The 19,276-nt window shown below is 35.6% G+C and overlaps 3 protein-coding genes across 3 annotated transcripts; 1 reads left to right on the forward strand and 2 right to left on the reverse strand.

Annotated features, from left to right (window-relative positions):
• Positions 1-1,283: 1,283 nt before the first annotated feature.
• LOC120629534 (sorting nexin-8-like) lies at positions 1,284-10,986 on the reverse strand. The gene is made up of 8 exons (XM_039898490.1): positions 10,886-10,986; positions 10,631-10,755; positions 10,129-10,344; positions 8,033-8,258; positions 6,297-6,402; positions 4,750-4,882; positions 1,928-2,150; positions 1,284-1,585 (listed from the first exon to the last, which is right to left on the reverse strand). Exons 3-8 carry the CDS (start codon positions 10,332-10,334, stop codon positions 1,430-1,432), a joined length of 1,050 nt encoding a protein of 349 aa, XP_039754424.1. The 5' UTR covers positions 10,335-10,344; positions 10,631-10,755; positions 10,886-10,986; the 3' UTR covers positions 1,284-1,429.
• Positions 10,987-12,818: 1,832 nt separating this feature from the next.
• LOC120629382 (ATP-dependent DNA helicase Q1-like) lies at positions 12,819-15,128 on the forward strand. Its single transcript, XM_039898312.1, has one exon. It carries the CDS (start codon positions 12,874-12,876, stop codon positions 14,791-14,793), a length of 1,920 nt encoding a protein of 639 aa, XP_039754246.1. The 5' UTR covers positions 12,819-12,873; the 3' UTR covers positions 14,794-15,128.
• Positions 15,075-19,048, reverse strand: LOC120629383 (UPF0193 protein EVG1 homolog). The gene is made up of 5 exons (XM_039898313.1): positions 18,849-19,048; positions 18,063-18,243; positions 16,944-17,104; positions 15,767-15,991; positions 15,075-15,313 (listed from the first exon to the last, which is right to left on the reverse strand). The coding sequence occupies exons 1-5, from the start codon at positions 18,970-18,972 to the stop codon at positions 15,168-15,170; spliced, it is 837 nt and encodes a 278-aa protein (XP_039754247.1). The 5' UTR covers positions 18,973-19,048; the 3' UTR covers positions 15,075-15,167.
• Between the last annotated feature and the right edge of the window lie 228 nt (positions 19,049-19,276).

Consider the following 19,276-nt stretch of genomic DNA (forward strand, 5'->3'; position numbering starts at 1 on the left):
CATTTATTTGAATTTAAAGACACATTGTTTGGTCCTTCAAGCCGAAAACCGTAAATGAATGTTGACATTATTTTATCTCGCAAAAATTAAGTTAGAGATAACATATATAGAAAGCAAACAATTAAAAACCATTGTACAACTTAATAATGAGGAGTTGGATTTGGTGGATACGACAATCTTTTTAGGAATAACTTTAGATGCTAAGCTTCAATGGGGCCCACATATAAATAATTTAGCGAACAGACTTAGTTCTGCAGCATACGCGGTAAAAAAGATTCGTCATATGACAAACATAGAAACTGCTAGGCTTGTTTATTTTAGTTATTTTCACAGCATTATGTCCTATGGCATTTTATTATGGGGTAATGCTGCTGATATAGATTCTATTTTCGTCCTGCAGAAAAGGGCTGTTCGTGCGATATATAAAATGGGCCCAATAGTCATTAAGGGATAAATTTAAAGAAGTTAAAATAATGACGGTGCATAGTCAGTACATATATGAAAATTTAATTTATGTCCATAAAAATATATCAAAATTTAAAAAGAAAATGCACTGTAACAATATTAATATTAGAAGCAAAAATAAACTCGTTGTGCAGTTTACTAGGCTACACAAAATTGCAAATTCATTCAAGGGCAATTGTATATTATTTTATAACAAATTACCAAATGAAATCTTTGAGTTGTCTCTCAATAAGTTCAAAGTTTATATAAAACGTAAGCTTACAGAAAAATCCTATTATAACATTAAGGATTATTTAAACGATAAAAAAGCTTGGGTGTGAACTGCTCTAGCTTCATAGCTTAATTTAAATTTACTGGAAGATGGTGATAACAAAAAATAAATTTACCCGGCTAAGTTTGTTGTGGGCTCTTCTTAGACCAGGGCGCGTTTGGAACCCTCGTAGCTTTAGATTTAAGTTGGCGAACGAAGTTATCACCATCCCGTTACAATTATGTAAACAATTATGTATGAACGCTTCATAAGTGCCTGTGATAGGCCTACATGAATAAAGAAATTTTGAATTTGAATTTGAATTTGCAATAAATTGATGAAAAAAAATATTTATTGTTTGTCAAAAATAATCTTTAATAAAATAAAGATTATTTTTTTAATCATATAACAATATGAAGATTTTTTATCATATAATAATAAAGATTATTATATGATAAAAAAATGAACTGCATTTGTCGCATGGCAAACATTATGGACCTACTCGGTTCAATTTAAAGCACTAAAGTTTTTTTTGATTACGTCAAATTGAAGCAACCTTTATTTACAATTGACGGTCAAAGCAAATAGCCCACCTCATCGTAAATGGGAAAACATCGCCTTTAAACAGAGCAACACTTGAATTCAAGGAAATCCTGCTTGAAGAACCATACAAAAGTGTAGTACAACGATATTCAATAAAATTGTAACTGCAAGTCATTTATGAGTAGGTTTAGAGTGCGGGTGCCTTAGAGCTGTGTGCAAGTCGGCCCACAGTGCGGCAACGCGTGCGTGCGATGTACCCTGCGTACGCAGAAGTTCTGGGAGGATCTCTAGAGCGGACAGGGCGTACGCGCGAGCTATTCGTGCCTCCTGGAAACAGGGTTTACTTTTGAGGGTAGATCCAATAAATAAAAAAAGTGTGTGCGTGTACCTTTACGCGCGATTGAAGTTACAAAAGTAATAAATAAACAAGAATATTTAGAGACTTTCAAAAAACTTTGCTATTTACAGCACGACAGGATCTTAGCTCCACAGCGCGAAAGTATTATCATCAACAACACGGCAGTATCTAAGCTCCAGAGTACGACACTAACTAAGGTCCACAGCACGACATTATCTTAGTTCCACAGTACGACAGTATCTAAGCTCCACAGCGCGACAGTCTTACCTTAACATCGCGACAGTCTTACCTTAACATCGCGACAGTCTTACCTCAACAGCACATCTCAGAGCGTATCTATGCCTGGCCCGCAGCACGTGCGACGCGGCGGAGTGCGGTGCGGCGGCGGCAGCGGCAGAGCGTTCCGCGTGGAGCCCGCGCGTGAGGCGCGAGCAAAGCTGCCGGTACGCGCCTAGTGCGTCCAGAGCGAGTAAGGTGCGGTCCATGGCCTCGTCTTCGATTAGGTCTTGCGGGTCCCCCATTTCCATTGCTAATCTATACGAATAAATATAATGGATGTGTCTATCAGCGTTTGATACATATTTCAGAAAAGCAATATTTTGTTGTTCAATCCCACTGCATTTGAGCATCTATATATATAAAAGGAAGTTGTGTTAGTTACACCATTTATAACTCAAGTACGGCTGGACCAATTTTTTTGAAATTTGATTTTTGGATTCCTCTTAGACCGGAATAGGATAATAAGTATTAAAATATAACATTCATAAAAAAAAAAAGATCCGCGGTACTAAGTCAAAGCTACTGAATTGTGGAATGCACTCCCATTGATCATAAGGCAGTCAAAGTCATTGGGCATATTTAAAAATGCTGTTAAGGCTCATTATCTCGCTCAGTAAAGACGACTATTATTATTTATTTATCTACTCAAACTCATATTTAAGTATTTATGGTATATTAAGATATGTATTAGTATATATTTTTTTTTTATATTTATCAATAGTATTTTTAATTTTTTTTTTATTTGTGTAGTCTGGTTTATGTATTAGTATGTAGATATTTGTATGTATGTACTAAATAGTGTACCCCACCTATCTGTTCTTTTTAGTTTTCCTAATCCTAAGGTTGCCTGGCAGAGATCGCTACTTAGCGATAAGGCCGCCTTTTGTATCCTGCTTCATTCTTCATGTGTTTGTTCTTTTTTGTCTTGTTTCTTTGTTTGAGTGGTGTACAAATAAAGAGTATAAATAAATAAATAAATAAATAAGTTCGCTGGGACAGCTAGTTTTAAATATAGCTATTTGGTAGACACGTGAATGCGACCGTAATGATCAGTATCGAAATCTCTGTGATCATAAAACCTCTTTTCTAACCCAACTTTTTTTTTCTTTTTATTATTCCATTTGCAAACGATTATTAGCTAAGATGGATAAGTTTTTTTATAGAATGCGTACCACAACCTTTCGTTTGCGAGTCGGACTCGCAAATTTTTAAAAATTTGTTTCGCTATATATGTCGCCGCGGAGGCTGAGCGACGTTTGTTGAACAACTTTATTAAATAATTTTAACTCGACATATTTTGTAATGTAAAACGTCATTCTTTCAAGTCAAATGGTTTGATATTGGCTTTGGTAATGTTATTTAAATAACTTTTACACTTTGTGAGATAGTTCTACGCTGTGACAACAGATGGCAATATCAGCGATAAAATACTCCTAATGAATTTTATGTCTGATTGCCATTCAGATATAACCTAAATTTTATCATCATTTTATTAATGATTTTTAATGTAATTCAATTGCCAATAACTTACTTGTATTAAATAAGTGAGATTATAGTTTTGTAAGAACTTGTAGCTTCGTTTCAATAGATGGCAACACTAGTTGTGAAATGTTAATAACTCCATGTAAAGATTTTGCTGTTTGACTGGCAGCAAAATCTGGGTTAAATACTTCTTTAATTTATAATGATGTTTCGATGTAATTTGTAATTTGTTTAATTTTAGAATAGGTAAGTTGCAAAAATGATTGTTATCACTGATGGAACGAGTACGATCAATAGGAGTCGATCGCTAGAGTTGTGGCTAGTTTTGGAGAAGACGTGGTGCGCAGTGGCGGACCCGGTCGCAGAGACTTTATTATTGAAGAAATGTGCAAGCGTGATAGACGCAATAGAATAATTATAATAATTCTAAGAAACAAATAAGTTGTATTTTGGTTTACAATTTCTGATTAATTATAATCTATTGGCATTTAATCTCGTTTCCTTTGAACTAAATTTTAATATCAACGAACAGTGTAACCGGCAGAACCGGTGACCCAAGTTAGGTCAGCGGTTCAGCATCTTTTTTAAACGACGTCAAGACGCCTTCTCCGATATATATTTATACAGATTTTTGACGACCTCTCTAGCGCAGCAGTGAGCGCTGTGAATTTAAGTATTTTTTATAAAAACGTCCACACACAAAAAGTTAAACTTTTTATGACAACTTTTGTTTAATTTGTTATTATTACAATTTATATTTACTTGATTAACAATCGAATTAATTAATAATTGCTAGTTAGTTTTAATTCACTGATATTTACAATCGAAAACTGACGTTAACCAGTAATAACTTTTTTTAAAACCATAATCACACCCACGTGTTGAATGTATTGAATTTCAATATGGCGCTTAAAGGGAAAATGTGACTTAGAAATGAAGAAGGTGCTTAACAGAAAAACGTTACAAGATGGCGCGTAGCAGAAAAACGTTACATTGCATATAAAATTTGTCCCATACGTCGATAAAGAAGTTTCAAGATTATAAACTAAGATATTCGTGGTTAATCAACATTTCTTAAAAATAGTGCAACGGGTACATACCACGATAATATTTTTAGATTCGTCGATATCCGACCCAGATATCGATTTCGATTTATCGTTGTATGTACCCGTTGAACTATATTTCAAAAGATAAGTTTCACTTCAATAATATACATAAATACTTATAATACAAAAATAAACACCCAGACACTGAAAAACATTTTCATCGCACAAAATTTTTTCTTTTAGTTGTGGGAATGAAACCCACGGCCTTGGACTCAGAAAGCAGGGTCGCTGCCCACTGTGCCATTCGGCCGCCATATGATACTCACTCGGCAGCCGCTCGCAAGGCCTCTCTCATGCGCGCCCAGCGCACGGTGTCAGCAGCGGAGGGTGAGCTGAGAGAGTGGAGTGCGGCGCCCAGCTCCCTAATGTCTGCGCGTTCCGACTCGCAGCGACCCTCAACTGCGCAGAGCATTTCAGTAAAAAATATTCAGCAATCTGGAGACGTAGTAACTTGATGTACCCAGTGGTCCCGAGTAACCGAAGTCCTACTTCGACTTCACTTTCGGGGGTAGAGCATTTCAGTAAAAAATATTCAGTAATCTGGAGACGTAGTAATTAACGATGGCAAGTAACGATTACTTAGCGATAAGGCCGCCTTTCGTATCCTACTATTTGAATAGACTTTCTTTTAATTTCTTGTTGTGTTGTACAAATAAAGAGTAAAAATAAATGAACCAAGAATGATTAAGTCGGTGCCAAGTAAAAACAGTCGAATCGAGAACCTCCTTCTTTTTCAAGTCTGTTTAAAATATCACTTGCTTCAACGGTACAGGAATAATCGTGAGGAAACCTGCATGCCTGAGAGTTCTTAATAATGTTCTCAAAGGTGTGTGTAGTTCACCGATCCGCACCGGGCACCTTAACCTTTCTCATTCTGAGGAGACCCATGCTCTGTAGTATACGCCATGTATCAAATACTATTTTTTTATATGCCTTAACTAAGTTAGTTTACCAGCAAAAAAAAGCTTTTCCGGGATAAATATTCCATCTTATTTCGATCGACAGCAAGCTACACGTCTGCCAAATTTCATCAAGATCAGTTCAAAGGTTAAGTCAGACATAGGTAATAAACAAACTGACAGACCTTCCCATTTTAATTTTATAATTTTCATAGTGTACCTAAACTTATATAATAATCAATATCCATTTTATAAATTAAAAATGCATTTATAATTTTTCGAAACCTACAGGATTTGAACCTGCGACTCTCTGGCAATCGCGGGCTAAGACCTTTTTTATATTTTATTAGCTTTTCAAGGGAAACAAACAGTACTATTACACATACGAGTAATGACGTATTCTAATATCACACAAACCTATGAAGTTTCCACAACTTAGTTATACATACACATTAACCACAATTGCTTAGGAATTGAGTACCAAGCGAAAATTGTACAACAAAATTAAATTAAAAAAAAAAACAAAAACTATATATAAACTAATAATAATTGGCACATTTAGGAAAATCCTAAATGTGCCAATTTTGACGTGAATTGAAAATATCCGTCTCACAATATTTGCTGTTGAAAGCATTGCATGCACGAGATAAAAAGTTATTTGCCGAATACCTTGTCTTCCATATAGCCCACGCAAAGGGAGTTTATGTTTTGCATTTAACCTACGACATCCAAAATATTACTTAGAAGTTACTAAGAAGCTTTGACCGCTACGGCTCTCCAACTGCCGAAATAGTATATGCATTTATGTCTTATAGCGACTGTAGCGCCATCTAGTAGGAACCATTATGGTTTCGATCTAATTTCCACAGATTACCTTCCTATTTCTAAAATTAGAATGGATTATTTATATATACCTTTTTCAATTATCTTGAACAATCTGCCCAGGCCAAGCTGCGCTAATCGAAGCTGCTCTTGTTCCGATACAAATGTTTCCTGCATCTCATCTGTACTCATTTCTCTCTGAAAGAAGGAAAAGGTTATAGTGTGAAGAGCATCTTAAAATGGTGCTTTTGTCGTTAGGTTAAGTAACTTGTCATCCCTGCAGGGCTAGCACAGACAGGAGATAAATATTAATAATAAATATTAATTATTTATTCATTTTTCTTTCATTGGAAAACTAACAGTTACTAAATAGTTAACAAATTGGTGGACTAAAAACTAATAACATGTGTCCACAGATAAGTTTTATATAAACAAGGGTACCTGGTAGAACCCAGCGAATATGCAGCAAACTATAACTAAAGATTAAGTTTACCTAGCATGCAACAGTTTGTCTAATAGGTTGCGACGTACACTATTCATATTGCCATAATATAAATCAATTTCGGGGTCATTGTAAGCAGAATTAAGAAGGCGAGAGGCACGGATTACAAAATAATTACATCTGTTCTTAGTTTTTGTTAAAGGTATGTGCAGAATATTTTTATGCCTAGGTAACTAATGGCCGATTGGCGCAGTTTGCAGCGACCCTGCTTTTTGAGTCCAAGGCTGTGGGTTCGATTCCCACTACTGGAAAATGTTTGTGTGATGAGCATGAATGTTTTTCAGTGTCTGGATGTTTATATGTATATTCTAAGTATTAATGTATATTATTTATAAAAAATTATTCATCAGTCATCATAGTACCCATAACACAAGCAACGCTTAAATTGGGACTAGATAGCGATGTTTGTATTGTCGTAGTGTATTAAGTATTCTGGTATTCTGGTAACGGTAATCCGGTAAAGGTGAGTATGGGTAGCGGTAAAATAAAATCTAACTTAGTCAGTTATTCTGGACTATCTATTGACCCTCCAACAATGTTAAGTGAGAGACAAACGTCGGCAATGTTTCTTCGTATTTGTAAGGATATACCTAATTACCGTGTTCACCTGCCAAAGCACGGGATAATGGAATAGGAGAAGTTTACCCCCGGTTATTATTACACATATTATATTATTTGGATAGTAATTCCACGTGTTCGCCAGTGCTCTGAGTTTTGATAAAGCCGTGGGAGAAGATATAATATTTATCCTTTTCCCGGGAGATATAATTTTCTCCTGCTTATGCTAGCCGTGCCGAGATAGTTAAAAACTATAACTTCCAATGGTCCCCTATTGCAATGATGTCCTGATAAAAATCCCAGCTGTCTCCGCAGCGGACGACTGGAACACTAAGAATCTATCATTACCAATCGTCCCTATTTAAGTGTCGTCCCGATATAAACCCCAGTTATCACCGCTGGGGACAGCTGGGATAAATAGAATAGGTATATCATTTCCAATCGTCCAATTGAAGTGCCGTCTTCATAAAAATCACAGTTGTCACCCTTGCGTACGACTGGAACACTAATAATCTATTATTCCCAATCGTCCCTATTGAAGTGCCGTCCCAATAAATATCTGCGTTGCCCCTACGAGTGACAAGTTCATGTAGTTTACCCCCATTGATTGTTATACGTATATTATTACTTGGATATTATTTCCACTTGTGCGAAGAGTTTATAAAGCTGTGGGAGGATATAAATTTTCGTGATTTCGCTGGGGAAAAATATGTCTGGGGAAAAATATGGTCAAATATGTCTCTGTCTGTTGGAAATGACCGAACTTACCGCATCGTCTTCTTGTGTGCCAGCCAATATAAACTCATCATGTTTCGGCTTGTCCAGTCTAGGTGTTGTCTCGCAGAGAAACGTCCTGAGGTCCGCATCATGGGCTAACACGGGGTGCCGCGCTACCAGGGTCAACCAGCGTTGCAGAGCTGCCCTTCGTCTCTGGAGAAACAAAGGGCTCCCACCGCCAACTACCACGCGTTTGGGAGGCAAGCAGCATACAGCACTGGAAAACAATTATCATCACCATCACTTCAAAAGAAAAAAGAAGAAAACAATTATCATCACCATCACTTCAAAAGAAAAAAGAAGAATAGTAATATTAGAATTGCTTAAAAACGCACATAACTTATAAAAGATAGAGGTGAATGAATGAATGAATGAATGAATGAATACACTTTTATTGTATAACAAAGAAAAAAAGTAGTTACAGAGATTTAAATACATATCAAGAGAGTACAATTTGGTGGCCTTAGCGCTACATAGCGATGTCTTCCAGGCATGCTGGGATTCGAACTCCGCACCCTGAAAGCGAAGCCGAAGTCCTAACCACTAGGCTATCACCGCTAAATTAATATTCTCACATGAAAACTTATATATATTGTAATTTAGAGAATCAAATATGCCAATATTCGTAAAATAGGTAGAGTGCTGCTATCCATAAAGATTATACATTATGCGGGTACCATTGAAAAGTTCCTAGCCCTTGCCTGCAATTTCACCGGCTGGTAAGCCACCATTAGAAATCGATTTGAAATCTTCTCATTGGTTCAGAAAATTGTCTGTGCCACTGGGCCTCTGTGAGTATATTTATATAAGTATGACTGAAGCAAACATAGGTAACCAATAAATAAATAAATAAATATACTGCGACAATATAAACATAGGCATCTAGCCCCAAAGCAAGCATTGCTTTGTTATGGGTACTAAGATGACTGATGAATATTTTTATGAATAATATACATAAATACTTAGAATGTACATATAAACACACAGACACTGCAAAACATTCATGCTCATCACACAATCATTTTCCAGTAGTGGGAATTGAACCCACAGCCTTGGACTCAGAAAGCAGGGTCGCTACACACTGCGCCAGTCGGCCGTCAATAACAAACAAATAAATCACATTAAAATATAAATTAGGATAAGATGGATACAGACAGATACATCACATGCATTTATTTGTGTATACTGAGAACTTACTATATAATTGCAAATATAAAATTTTACATAAACATGACAATGTTATCATTTGGCCTTGTATCTTATGAACTTATATAAAACTTTTATTTATATGAAATTGATACCAAAAATGTGAACATTGTTATCTTTATGTTACATATATTGTGATACTTGTAATTTCCCCTTTAATATTAGTCATATCAATATCTGGCTTCGCTCCTGAGTGCATTGACTCTTTTTTATTCATTTAGCATCAAACATTAAAATTACCATAAAAAGGAACAGATGTTAACAAAGACAACTTATCTCAAAGAGGTTCCATGCAGAAACCCTTGTTTTCAAGATTGAAAGTTCTTGATACACTTTAACTATCTTTAAGCAACATACTGACAAGTTGCTAGTTGGTAACTTAATTTTGCATTTATAATAATAGTACAATGATGAATTATGAAAACATACTTGTCAGCATTGCTCTATACTTCTTTTATAGAGGCTATTTTGCAAAATATTCAGATTTAACATCTGTACATTTAAAAAATACAAATGGCAACAAATGAGAGTATATTATCATTGTCATAAAACCATTACTGGCCCACCCCAGGACATGGGTCTCCTCTCAGAATGAGATGGGGTTTAGGCGGCCCCCATGCTGTTCAATTGTGGAGTGGTGTTAAAGGTGTGTAATGAGGATCAAACTTGGGCTTCTAAAAGAGAATTAGAAGTCCTAATCCAGTCCATTAGGCTATCATCACTACAGTTCATATATAACATTACTTAATATATTATATATAGCAACAAAATATTATAGACAGTCTATGCTATATTGAATAAAGGAAACATCTATAATTCTAGTAGAAAGTTAATAAATAAATAAATATTTAAGGGAAAAAATTTTGTATTAAAAATCTCACCGATAAGGATATTTTGCAAACAGGACGTCATATAGCTGCACAAATTCATTGTATCTTCTAGTAACAGTGGTACCATGGCGTCGAGAGCTCACATAGTATTCACAATGCTTCAGTATAAGTCCTTTACGTTCAGGCACCAATTCTACGCTAATAACATCTGTAGTTTCTAAAGCCTCGTATGTTACTTCCTCGGTATTAATTGACATGGCTTAGGAGCTGAAATTCATAAAATAGTTCTTGGTTTCCAATTAATTCGTTTTTGATAATTCGTTAGATTGAGTTCAAATTTAAAAATACCTTTACCAAGGGATACCTACAGTGGGATGGTCAAAGCAAAGCCAAATACACAGGTGAATTTATTACGAGTTACTTAGACCGCGAAAAGTTTGGAAACCTTGTTGCTTTAGTTCTTCGCAAATGTTATTTTGTACTAATAGAAAATTTCAAAGTTAAAACTAAAATAAATTATGAACTATATAATAACGCAATGGCACAGACTCACCTGCTTTCTTCTTTAAAATTATTGTTTGCTTTTAATTATTTACTAATAAAACATTCGCCAAAAGTAAATCGAATTCCGTGTCAACTTCCAAACTTTCGGCTTGCGAAACTTCCCATACAGTACAACTAAAAATAATAACAATCACATAAAGTATAGCTACATTACATTATTTAAGTAATTAATAAAAAAACTTTTATGTTTCGTAATCGGGGCAGGAAGAAATGCCGCTTTTACTTTTGGAATTTGGAAAATTACCTAAAGAATTTTGTTTGTTGTGGAAAGTTTTGCCACGTCCGGAAAGAAACCGGAAACCACAGACTAATCTAAGCGCAGACTAGAACGCAAACAATTATAACAACTCTGCAGCCTTATTCAAACTACCAGGAGCAAATGGTTATAAAAGTATCATAGACAACATGAATCTAACACAATCAGCAGGAGCAGTAACACAATATAGCAATAAATTGAGCTGTAAGCTCATGCTAAGAACAATGAAGTATACAGGCATAACGATTGTTGCACAGACACACAGTGGTTGCATTAGAATACTTTCCATGATATAATAATTGATAGCAAATATTTTTGGTCTTTTTTTGAAAGTTATTAAATAAGAATATTAAAATGGCTTAAAACAATCATACTTATTGTTCTGTAAATATCCCTTCTTTATAAGTTCTTTTCTACAAATGTAAAACGCTCCAGTTTCTATGAGTTCACCTTCCCAGTCTTGTCTTCGAGGTCGGTCATTGTATTTAAAATTTACAGGATGAATTCCCTTCTTTTTATAATTCCAACGAAGTTTGTGGCTTCTACAATAAATTTATAAAATATTGCTTGATCACACTGCTTGATCATTGATAAGCATATTATAAAATCAAACCAAATATTATTAACGAGTACCTAGTCACTGAAAAAATACAATCGTAAGAAACAGGACTATTCAGCTTTTCAACCGCGAAGCTAAGATACTGAGCTTTAACGAATGGTGAAGTGGCTTGAAGAAGAATTAATATATCAATGTCTGCTCTTGTTTCCAGAAATTCTGATATCCCCCATATTGATGGAGCCCAATCTGTGGAAGTTGCAGCACTGCGTTTGATAATCATAGCACCATCTATTGAAACAAGAATACAATGTAAAACGATTAAAGCTTTAAAATAAAATGAAGATGGTTTCAGATGTAAAAAATTAAAGTATTTTCAAATATAATATCATGCCTACTTACATTTTAAAGCTTCTAGCGCTATCAAAGCGTGATCTGTAGAAACAGTTATATCTTGAAATCCTGCTGCACGTGCAGTTAATATGGATCTTGCAAGCAAACTTATATCACCCACAAGGCTTAGATTTTTCAATCGAATTCCTTTAGAGCCCCCTCGAGCAAGAATAAGAACTGCTGTATTTCGAGCAATTGAAATTGGAATAAAGCTAAAACAATAACAAAAAACGTACACAGAATAACCAAATTTGTTAAAGATCTCTCTTATAAACAGGTGTAATACATACAGTGCAAGGATCACGATAGTCCTCACCCACATTGTAATAGTTAAAAAAATACGCGTCTACGTTTGGGCAAGGAAATTGACTCTAATGATTTGTTTCCGTATACGCTGGTCACTAGGTACTTAAATTAAGTTGTAAGATAAGATACGGCGCATTTGTTTATTGAACTATTTGTATCTGTAATTTTTATTTACCATATAACAAAGTCCAAACTGTGATGGCCCATTAGTTAAAAAAGCTTAGGTTTGAATCCCTGGCAGATATATGATTTCAAAATGGAGTTGTTTGTTTTTTTAATTGTAACGATTTAGATTTGACGTGCCGCTAACGGGATTAGGGGTGTGGATTAAATAACTGCTAGTCGCTCTAACAAGTTAGCCCGCTACCATCTTAGACTGCATCATCACTAACCACCATGTGTGATTGCAGTCAAGAGCTAACTTGTAGTGGCTATCAACAATAGATTTTCACATATGTAAAACTTTGTTAGACGTATATTTATAATTTTCATTTAATGAAAGCCCACGGAGCGTTAAACCCTAACAAAAGGTGTTTTATTTATTTATTAATATTTTTAATTCAACAAAAAACATTATTTGAATTAAAAGACCATAGAGTCCATAGATCGTTGACTCACCTCTGTAGCGGCATTTGAATGTGACTTTGACGTTTTACAGTTTCCACAGCTGTGTGAACGAGTTTGTTGTTATTTGATTATTTAGAATTCTGGCATAGTAATTATGAAGACAATAGAAGATTTTGAAAAAGAAATAAAAGGTGTTGATAAAGAGCTTTTAAAAGTAGACGCTGAGTTAGCGAAATGGAAAAATGTACAGCGGCAATTACACGAAAAGAAAGTGTCTTTGAAAAAATCTATAAACAAATTGAAATCAGACTCATTAGCCAGCGTCGATTGGGGTGGGAATACTTATGAATGGTCAGAGGATGTTAAGAGTACGCTTAAGAATATTTTCAAGATAGATTCCTTTAGACCAAAGCAGTTAAGTGCAATTAATTCGACGTTAAGCGGCCAACATGCGCTCGTAGTCATGCCGACAGGTGCCGGCAAGAGCCTCTGTTACCAGCTGCCCGCGGTAGTCAAACCCGGCATAACTGTTGTCATATCACCCCTTGTGTCACTAATGGAAGACCAGGTTAGGTCACTAACCAACAAAAACATTCCCGCAATGCTTATGACAAGTACCAGCGCCAAAGAAGACACTAACACTGCATTGAATGCATTGAAAGACAAAAATACGAACATAAAGCTTCTTTATGTCACACCAGAAAGACTAGCAAAAAGTAAACGATTTATGGCTAACCTACAGAAGTGTCACGCTGATGGTAGATTACAAAGAATTGCTATTGACGAGGTTCACTGTTGTTCGCAATGGGGCCACGATTTCAGACCAGACTACAAATACCTAGGTATATTATCTAATATGTTTCAAAATGTCCCAATACTTGGTTTAACAGCAACAGCCACAGCTCATGTTTTAAATGATGTACAAAAGATACTTAATATATCTGGCTGCTTAGTAATTAAGTCTACATTTAATAGACCCAATCTGTACTACAAAATAATCGAAAAGCCTACATCACAAGAAGATTGTTTAACCATACTTGAGAAGCTATTAAAGTACAGATATAAAGGTGAGAGTGGTATAATTTACACTAACAGTATAAAGGATTCGGAAGATCTAGCTGATGGTTTAAGGAAAAGAGGCCTCAGAGTTGGTTGTTACCATGCAAATATGGAAGCTAATTCTAGATCAAAGGTTCATTTAAAATGGCATGAAAAATCCTTTCAAGCAATAGTTGCAACAGTTGCATTTGGGATGGGGATTGATAAGCCAGACGTGAGATTTGTTATTCATCATACAATCAGTAAATCAATGGAGAACTACTATCAAGAAAGCGGAAGAGCTGGTAGAGATAGCTGTAGAGCGGAATGCGTAACTTTATATCGAATGCAAGATATATTCAAAGTAAGCTCAATGGTTTTTTCCTCTGTTGGGAGACTAGACCATTTGTATGGTATGGTAAAGTACTGTTTAAATGGAACTTTCTGTAGAAGACAACAAATAGCTGAGCATTTTGATGAAGATTGGGGGGATGCAGACTGTAACAAAATGTGTGATGTCTGTTCAAATCCCAATACTTCCTGTAGAGAAATAAGTTTAGAACTCCACTGTAAAACTATATCAAGTATATTGGAGAATGCTGAGAAACAGGATACTAAATTAACAGCTCAAAAGCTGCTCGATGCTTGGTTCCTTAAAGGTCCGGTTATTCTTAGGCATAAGGGTAAGGAACCAAACTTTTCTAGATCAATAGGTGAAGATGTGATTACTTTCTTGCTGGTCCAAGGATATTTAATTGAAGACTTCCATTTTACTGCCTATTCCACAATATCTTACATAAAAAAAGGTCCCAATATGGATTCAATTGGTGATGTTAATTTTGTTTTAAAAATGGAATTGAGAAAATTTACACAATTTCATTTGGACAGTCCAGCACCGAAAGATGATGAAATAGTTATAAATACAATGAATGGTCAATGTGAACAGGGGAAAAAAACCAATAAAAGAAAGTCTACTGTTGAGAAGAATTCAAAAAAGACTAAGACTATTGTTATTGATGATGATAATGATGATTAACTGTTCATTTGTTTCATCATCATCATCATAGCCTAAAACAGTCTGCTGGACTAAATGCCCTCTCCAACGGAAGGGTTTGCCCATAATCACCACAGTGGACAGTTTTGGTGACCGCAGTAGATGGTAGTAGTTGCACAGAGGACCCTGCTGCCCAATCTTAGTTATATCCTACGACAGCTGCAGGAAGAGGAGGGGTTGTGACAACTGTATTCTGATCTGCCATCACCATGAGGCACATGAAATAAACATGTGTGTTAATTTGAGAAATTGAAGGATTCAACTGCTTTGAATGTTATTTATTAAATAATTGTACACCTTGTATAAGAGTAACCTGAAATGTTTTTTTAGTTAAATTTTTTTTTTTATTTATCAATTCAAACTCGGCGTCGCGGTGAATATTGCAATGGTGACAATTTCTCATATTCCCCAACATGCTCCTCATATTTTCGTTGTTTTGTTGCACTTCTCTTTTTGTTAGATTTTTGTTTTTTCCCAGATGCTTGGGTATCATTAGAATGTGCTGAAATAGAGAAGGAATCATTTGGTAAAACCATCATCAACTTATTGGAGGATACTTGTATTGAAAATGCTTATGCTTAGCCAACGTGGTTATTGTTGGGGCATTACCGGCGGCTAGGGCTCTGCCAAAGGTTTTTAAAAATGGCATTCGAGCATGTGGCAAAGCTCGTAAAAATCGGGGTGAACATGCTAAAGATGCCTGGTCCCAATACATCCTTAATATTAATGAAGGATGTATTGGATGCGGAATTCTATTTGTTATTATACCGAGTCAGCGCACAGTCAGCAGAAATCAGGGTGGTCTTCAACATCGAACATGCTGCATGATGTTCACATGGGATGAAGCAGTAGTAAGTGAAGTTATGGAGGAGTAGATTTTATTTGCAACTTATCCCAGATAATAAGATATTTTGTCAATAAAGCGGTAAATAGAAGCATTATTTTGAATGCTTACCTGATTTACCGCTCTTCTCGAGACAGTTGCTACGCTGGTTAGATAGCACACTAAAACCAGAGGCAATGGATCTTGCAGATGAACATTGACTGTCAACTCCCAAAGCGTCCAAAGCCCTTAATCTTTCAGCGATCTGGTCTTTTATCAACTCCCGATGTGGTCCCGCGTGTCCCAGAACCTCCATCTCTGCTAGCCATTCGGCGCGCTCACGGATTTGTGTTAACACTGGAATCAGATTTAATATGGCGCTGCAGTTTTATTCATTCAAAGTCTTAAAGTACCAAAAGGATTTTTTTAAAGGGTCATGCTTTGTTTCTTTTCGTTCGGATTTATCATACGGATTTTTTGATTAAACACGAGTGTTAAGCTGATGTCAGTTGAAGAATTCCATATTTATATATTTGAAGAGCTTTATCAGAACTATGGAAATAGATCCAAACCAGAATAAAGTTAAATAAAATATATTCAAAACTAGTTGATATTTTTCAGAGATATAGACAAAAACCTTAATGACCAATTAATTATTATCTTCATCATAATGACTGTCAACACATTACCTGCCCACTACAGGCCACAGGTATTTTCTCAGAATAAAGATGGTTTAGACCGTAGTCCACCACGCTGGCCAAGTGGTAAACTTAACACACCATTATGGAGAGCTTTCAGGCATGCAGTTTCCTCACGATTTTTACCGTCAACGTCGAAGCAATCCTAAACGCACATAACTCCGAAACGATAGCACATATTATATCGATAATATTGTCATTTTTAACAAAAGGATAAATATTTTTAAAAATCAAATTATTAAGCACTATTCCACATAATCTTTGGGGAAATAATATATATATTATTTTTTAAGTGTTTCTTTTTTGTTTCAACTTTAATTTTATCTTTACTTTCTGTTTAATTTAATTCCAAGTTGTGTACAACATACTTTGGGTTGTAGCTTAGAACAAAACTTGTTATTACTTATATTTAGATCTACTTTTAATTATTACCTGTTTTGTGTACCTAATAACAATAAACAAATGATAGCGGCCTAAAACGCCTCTTTAACGACCAGTAATCTTCATTCAAATCATATAATTTAAATTGAACAAGTTTGTTTACTGATGATAACTCTCCAACAGTTAGAATACAACAGAATTATAATTTAAGTGCAGCCAAGAAAACATACAATCATTCCACTGATCCTTCTTAGTCGGTAGCTTCGGTACTGGCTTTGCTAAGGCTTTCGGAGGAGCTGGTGGTTTCTGTTCGGCATCTCCATACGTCATCCTATTTGCTAGTTGCTCTATCAGCTTTTCCCGGTCTTCGCCGCGCTTAGATGGACGGTAGCTGGGAAGGAGAAAACTTGTGGATATTGATTTAGCGACCGACTATCAGCCAAACTCGGTAACTACCAACATATACTTAACCACTATTTATCTTACGGTTGGTTAGGAAAGTAACTCTATGGCAGTTGAAGCTCCAACAATTATTTTTGGAAAGTATATTACTAGGTAATTTTTTCGTAGGTAAGTAGTTCGGTAACCACTAACAGGAGTTTATTAATAACCCACCTGGTTTTTGTTACGCACTCTTTTTAATTAAGATGCTTACATTTCAATTAAAAAGAGTGCGTTTGTTTATTAGGGCCTTAGCCCTATAGTTCTTTAGACTTGAATAAACAGAGACAGAGGTGATATGATAGGTTGTGTCAAAAAGCTCCGAAGTTTGGAAAGTGAAACACAAAGTAGGTATTGAAGATTCGACGCAGGTCCAACGTATGGTGGTCAAATATTGCACAATAAATATTTATTTAAATCTGTATTTGTATACCACTATGAAGTTAGGGAAATAGAAAAATTGACGACTGAGCCCAAGCCTGGGTTCTATTCCCACAACTGGACAATGTTTATGTGATGAACATGAATGTTTTTCATTGTCTGGGTGTTTATCTATATGTTATAAGTATTTATGTAGGTCCTCCCATAGTGAGAAGGGTTTTAGCCGCAGTCGGATGGTGCCCAGTTCGGATAGGTGGGCTTCACACGCATTCGTGAACTTTATGAAGAACTCTAAGGCATGAAGGTTTCTGCACGATGTTTTCCGTCACCGTTGAAGCAAGTGATAATATACGCACATAACTGAGAAAAGTTAAAGATGCGTGCTGGGGGTAGCACCTACTCGGCTCCCCGAAGATGAAGCCGAAGTTCTTATCACTAGACTATCACCGTTTTCCCCTACGACGAGGTTTTCACCGCTTCAAACGTGTCGCTAAAAATATAAGTAAGCACAAAGTTATAATTCATACTGATCGACATCAAGAGCGCCAGATTCACGTATAGCAGATAGCGAACGGCGATGCGAAGTGCCGGGACGTATGAGAGGCACTCGCGATGTTGTGGTAGGGGTTTCTTTGCATTTTTCCTCGCGCAGTTGAAAAGCAGATTTCCGACGCTGAGCGATCGTTAACTTTGATTCCTCCAGTAATACTGAAAATATAAAAAAACTATAAATAAAAGTAAAACCTAAAACTATGTAGGTACATAATACATATATAAAACAGTACAAATAGCTCATGGGAAGCGTGCGACGCCAGTTTCACGATTTTTGTTCACCAAAAAAGTGCACAAGGCGCCCAATAAGGTTTTCACTTTAAAAAAAAGTGTCAGATTATTTGTTTGTCCTTACTTTACGCCCTAACTATTCAACCAATCGACTTGATTTCATTTTTTCCCTAGTAAACCAACCCACGGGATTTGTAAAAAACCGTAATAAACGCCGAAGAACAACTTGGGCAACAGCTAGAAGTATATAATAAAAGGTAGTGGTCAAAGCACTTTAAGGGATAGGGATATAAGAGGCAACGCGGCACAATTCTTTGGCAGGGTCGCCATATCAATTGTGGCGAAGCGAAGACTGTATACCTGTACATTATTTTACTCATTGCTCGTATATTAAAAACTTAATAAGCTGTTCACCTAAGAACATAGATACAAAGATGTATTTAAAACTCAAAATATCAGGACTTAATTTTAGCAGTCCCTCAAAATCCGAAATAGAATGTTTAAGTAAATCTAAGCAGGAAAGTTTTAACCTTTGAGAAATTCCCGCTGGGCTGTAGAGGGTTCCACGAGCCTTGGATGAAATATGCCACCATGAGGAACGCTCTTGCTAGGCCAAGTTATATTAACAAATCCATTGGCATCAGGCGTCTCCATTTTGATTTATACCTATGTCAGTTTCATTAAAACACATATGAAAAATGTATTAAAAAATTGGGTTGGTCGTTGCTAATCGTTGTTTTAAAATAACCCGGGCAACGCAATAAAAAACTCAAGTTCTAAGAGTATACAAACTTATCTTTCGAAAACAAAATCTTAAATAAAAAAAAAAACAATAACAGTAGATATTATGTGACCCATATAATTTATCTATAATATATATATCTAATAATAATTTTAGCATAGACGTACTATGTTAAAATTATTAAAACAAAAAAAAAAATGATTAAGTTATCTGTGG

Source organism: Pararge aegeria, chromosome 14, assembly GCF_905163445.1.
Source record: "Pararge aegeria chromosome 14, ilParAegt1.1, whole genome shotgun sequence".
NCBI lineage: Eukaryota > Metazoa > Arthropoda > Insecta > Lepidoptera > Nymphalidae > Pararge > Pararge aegeria.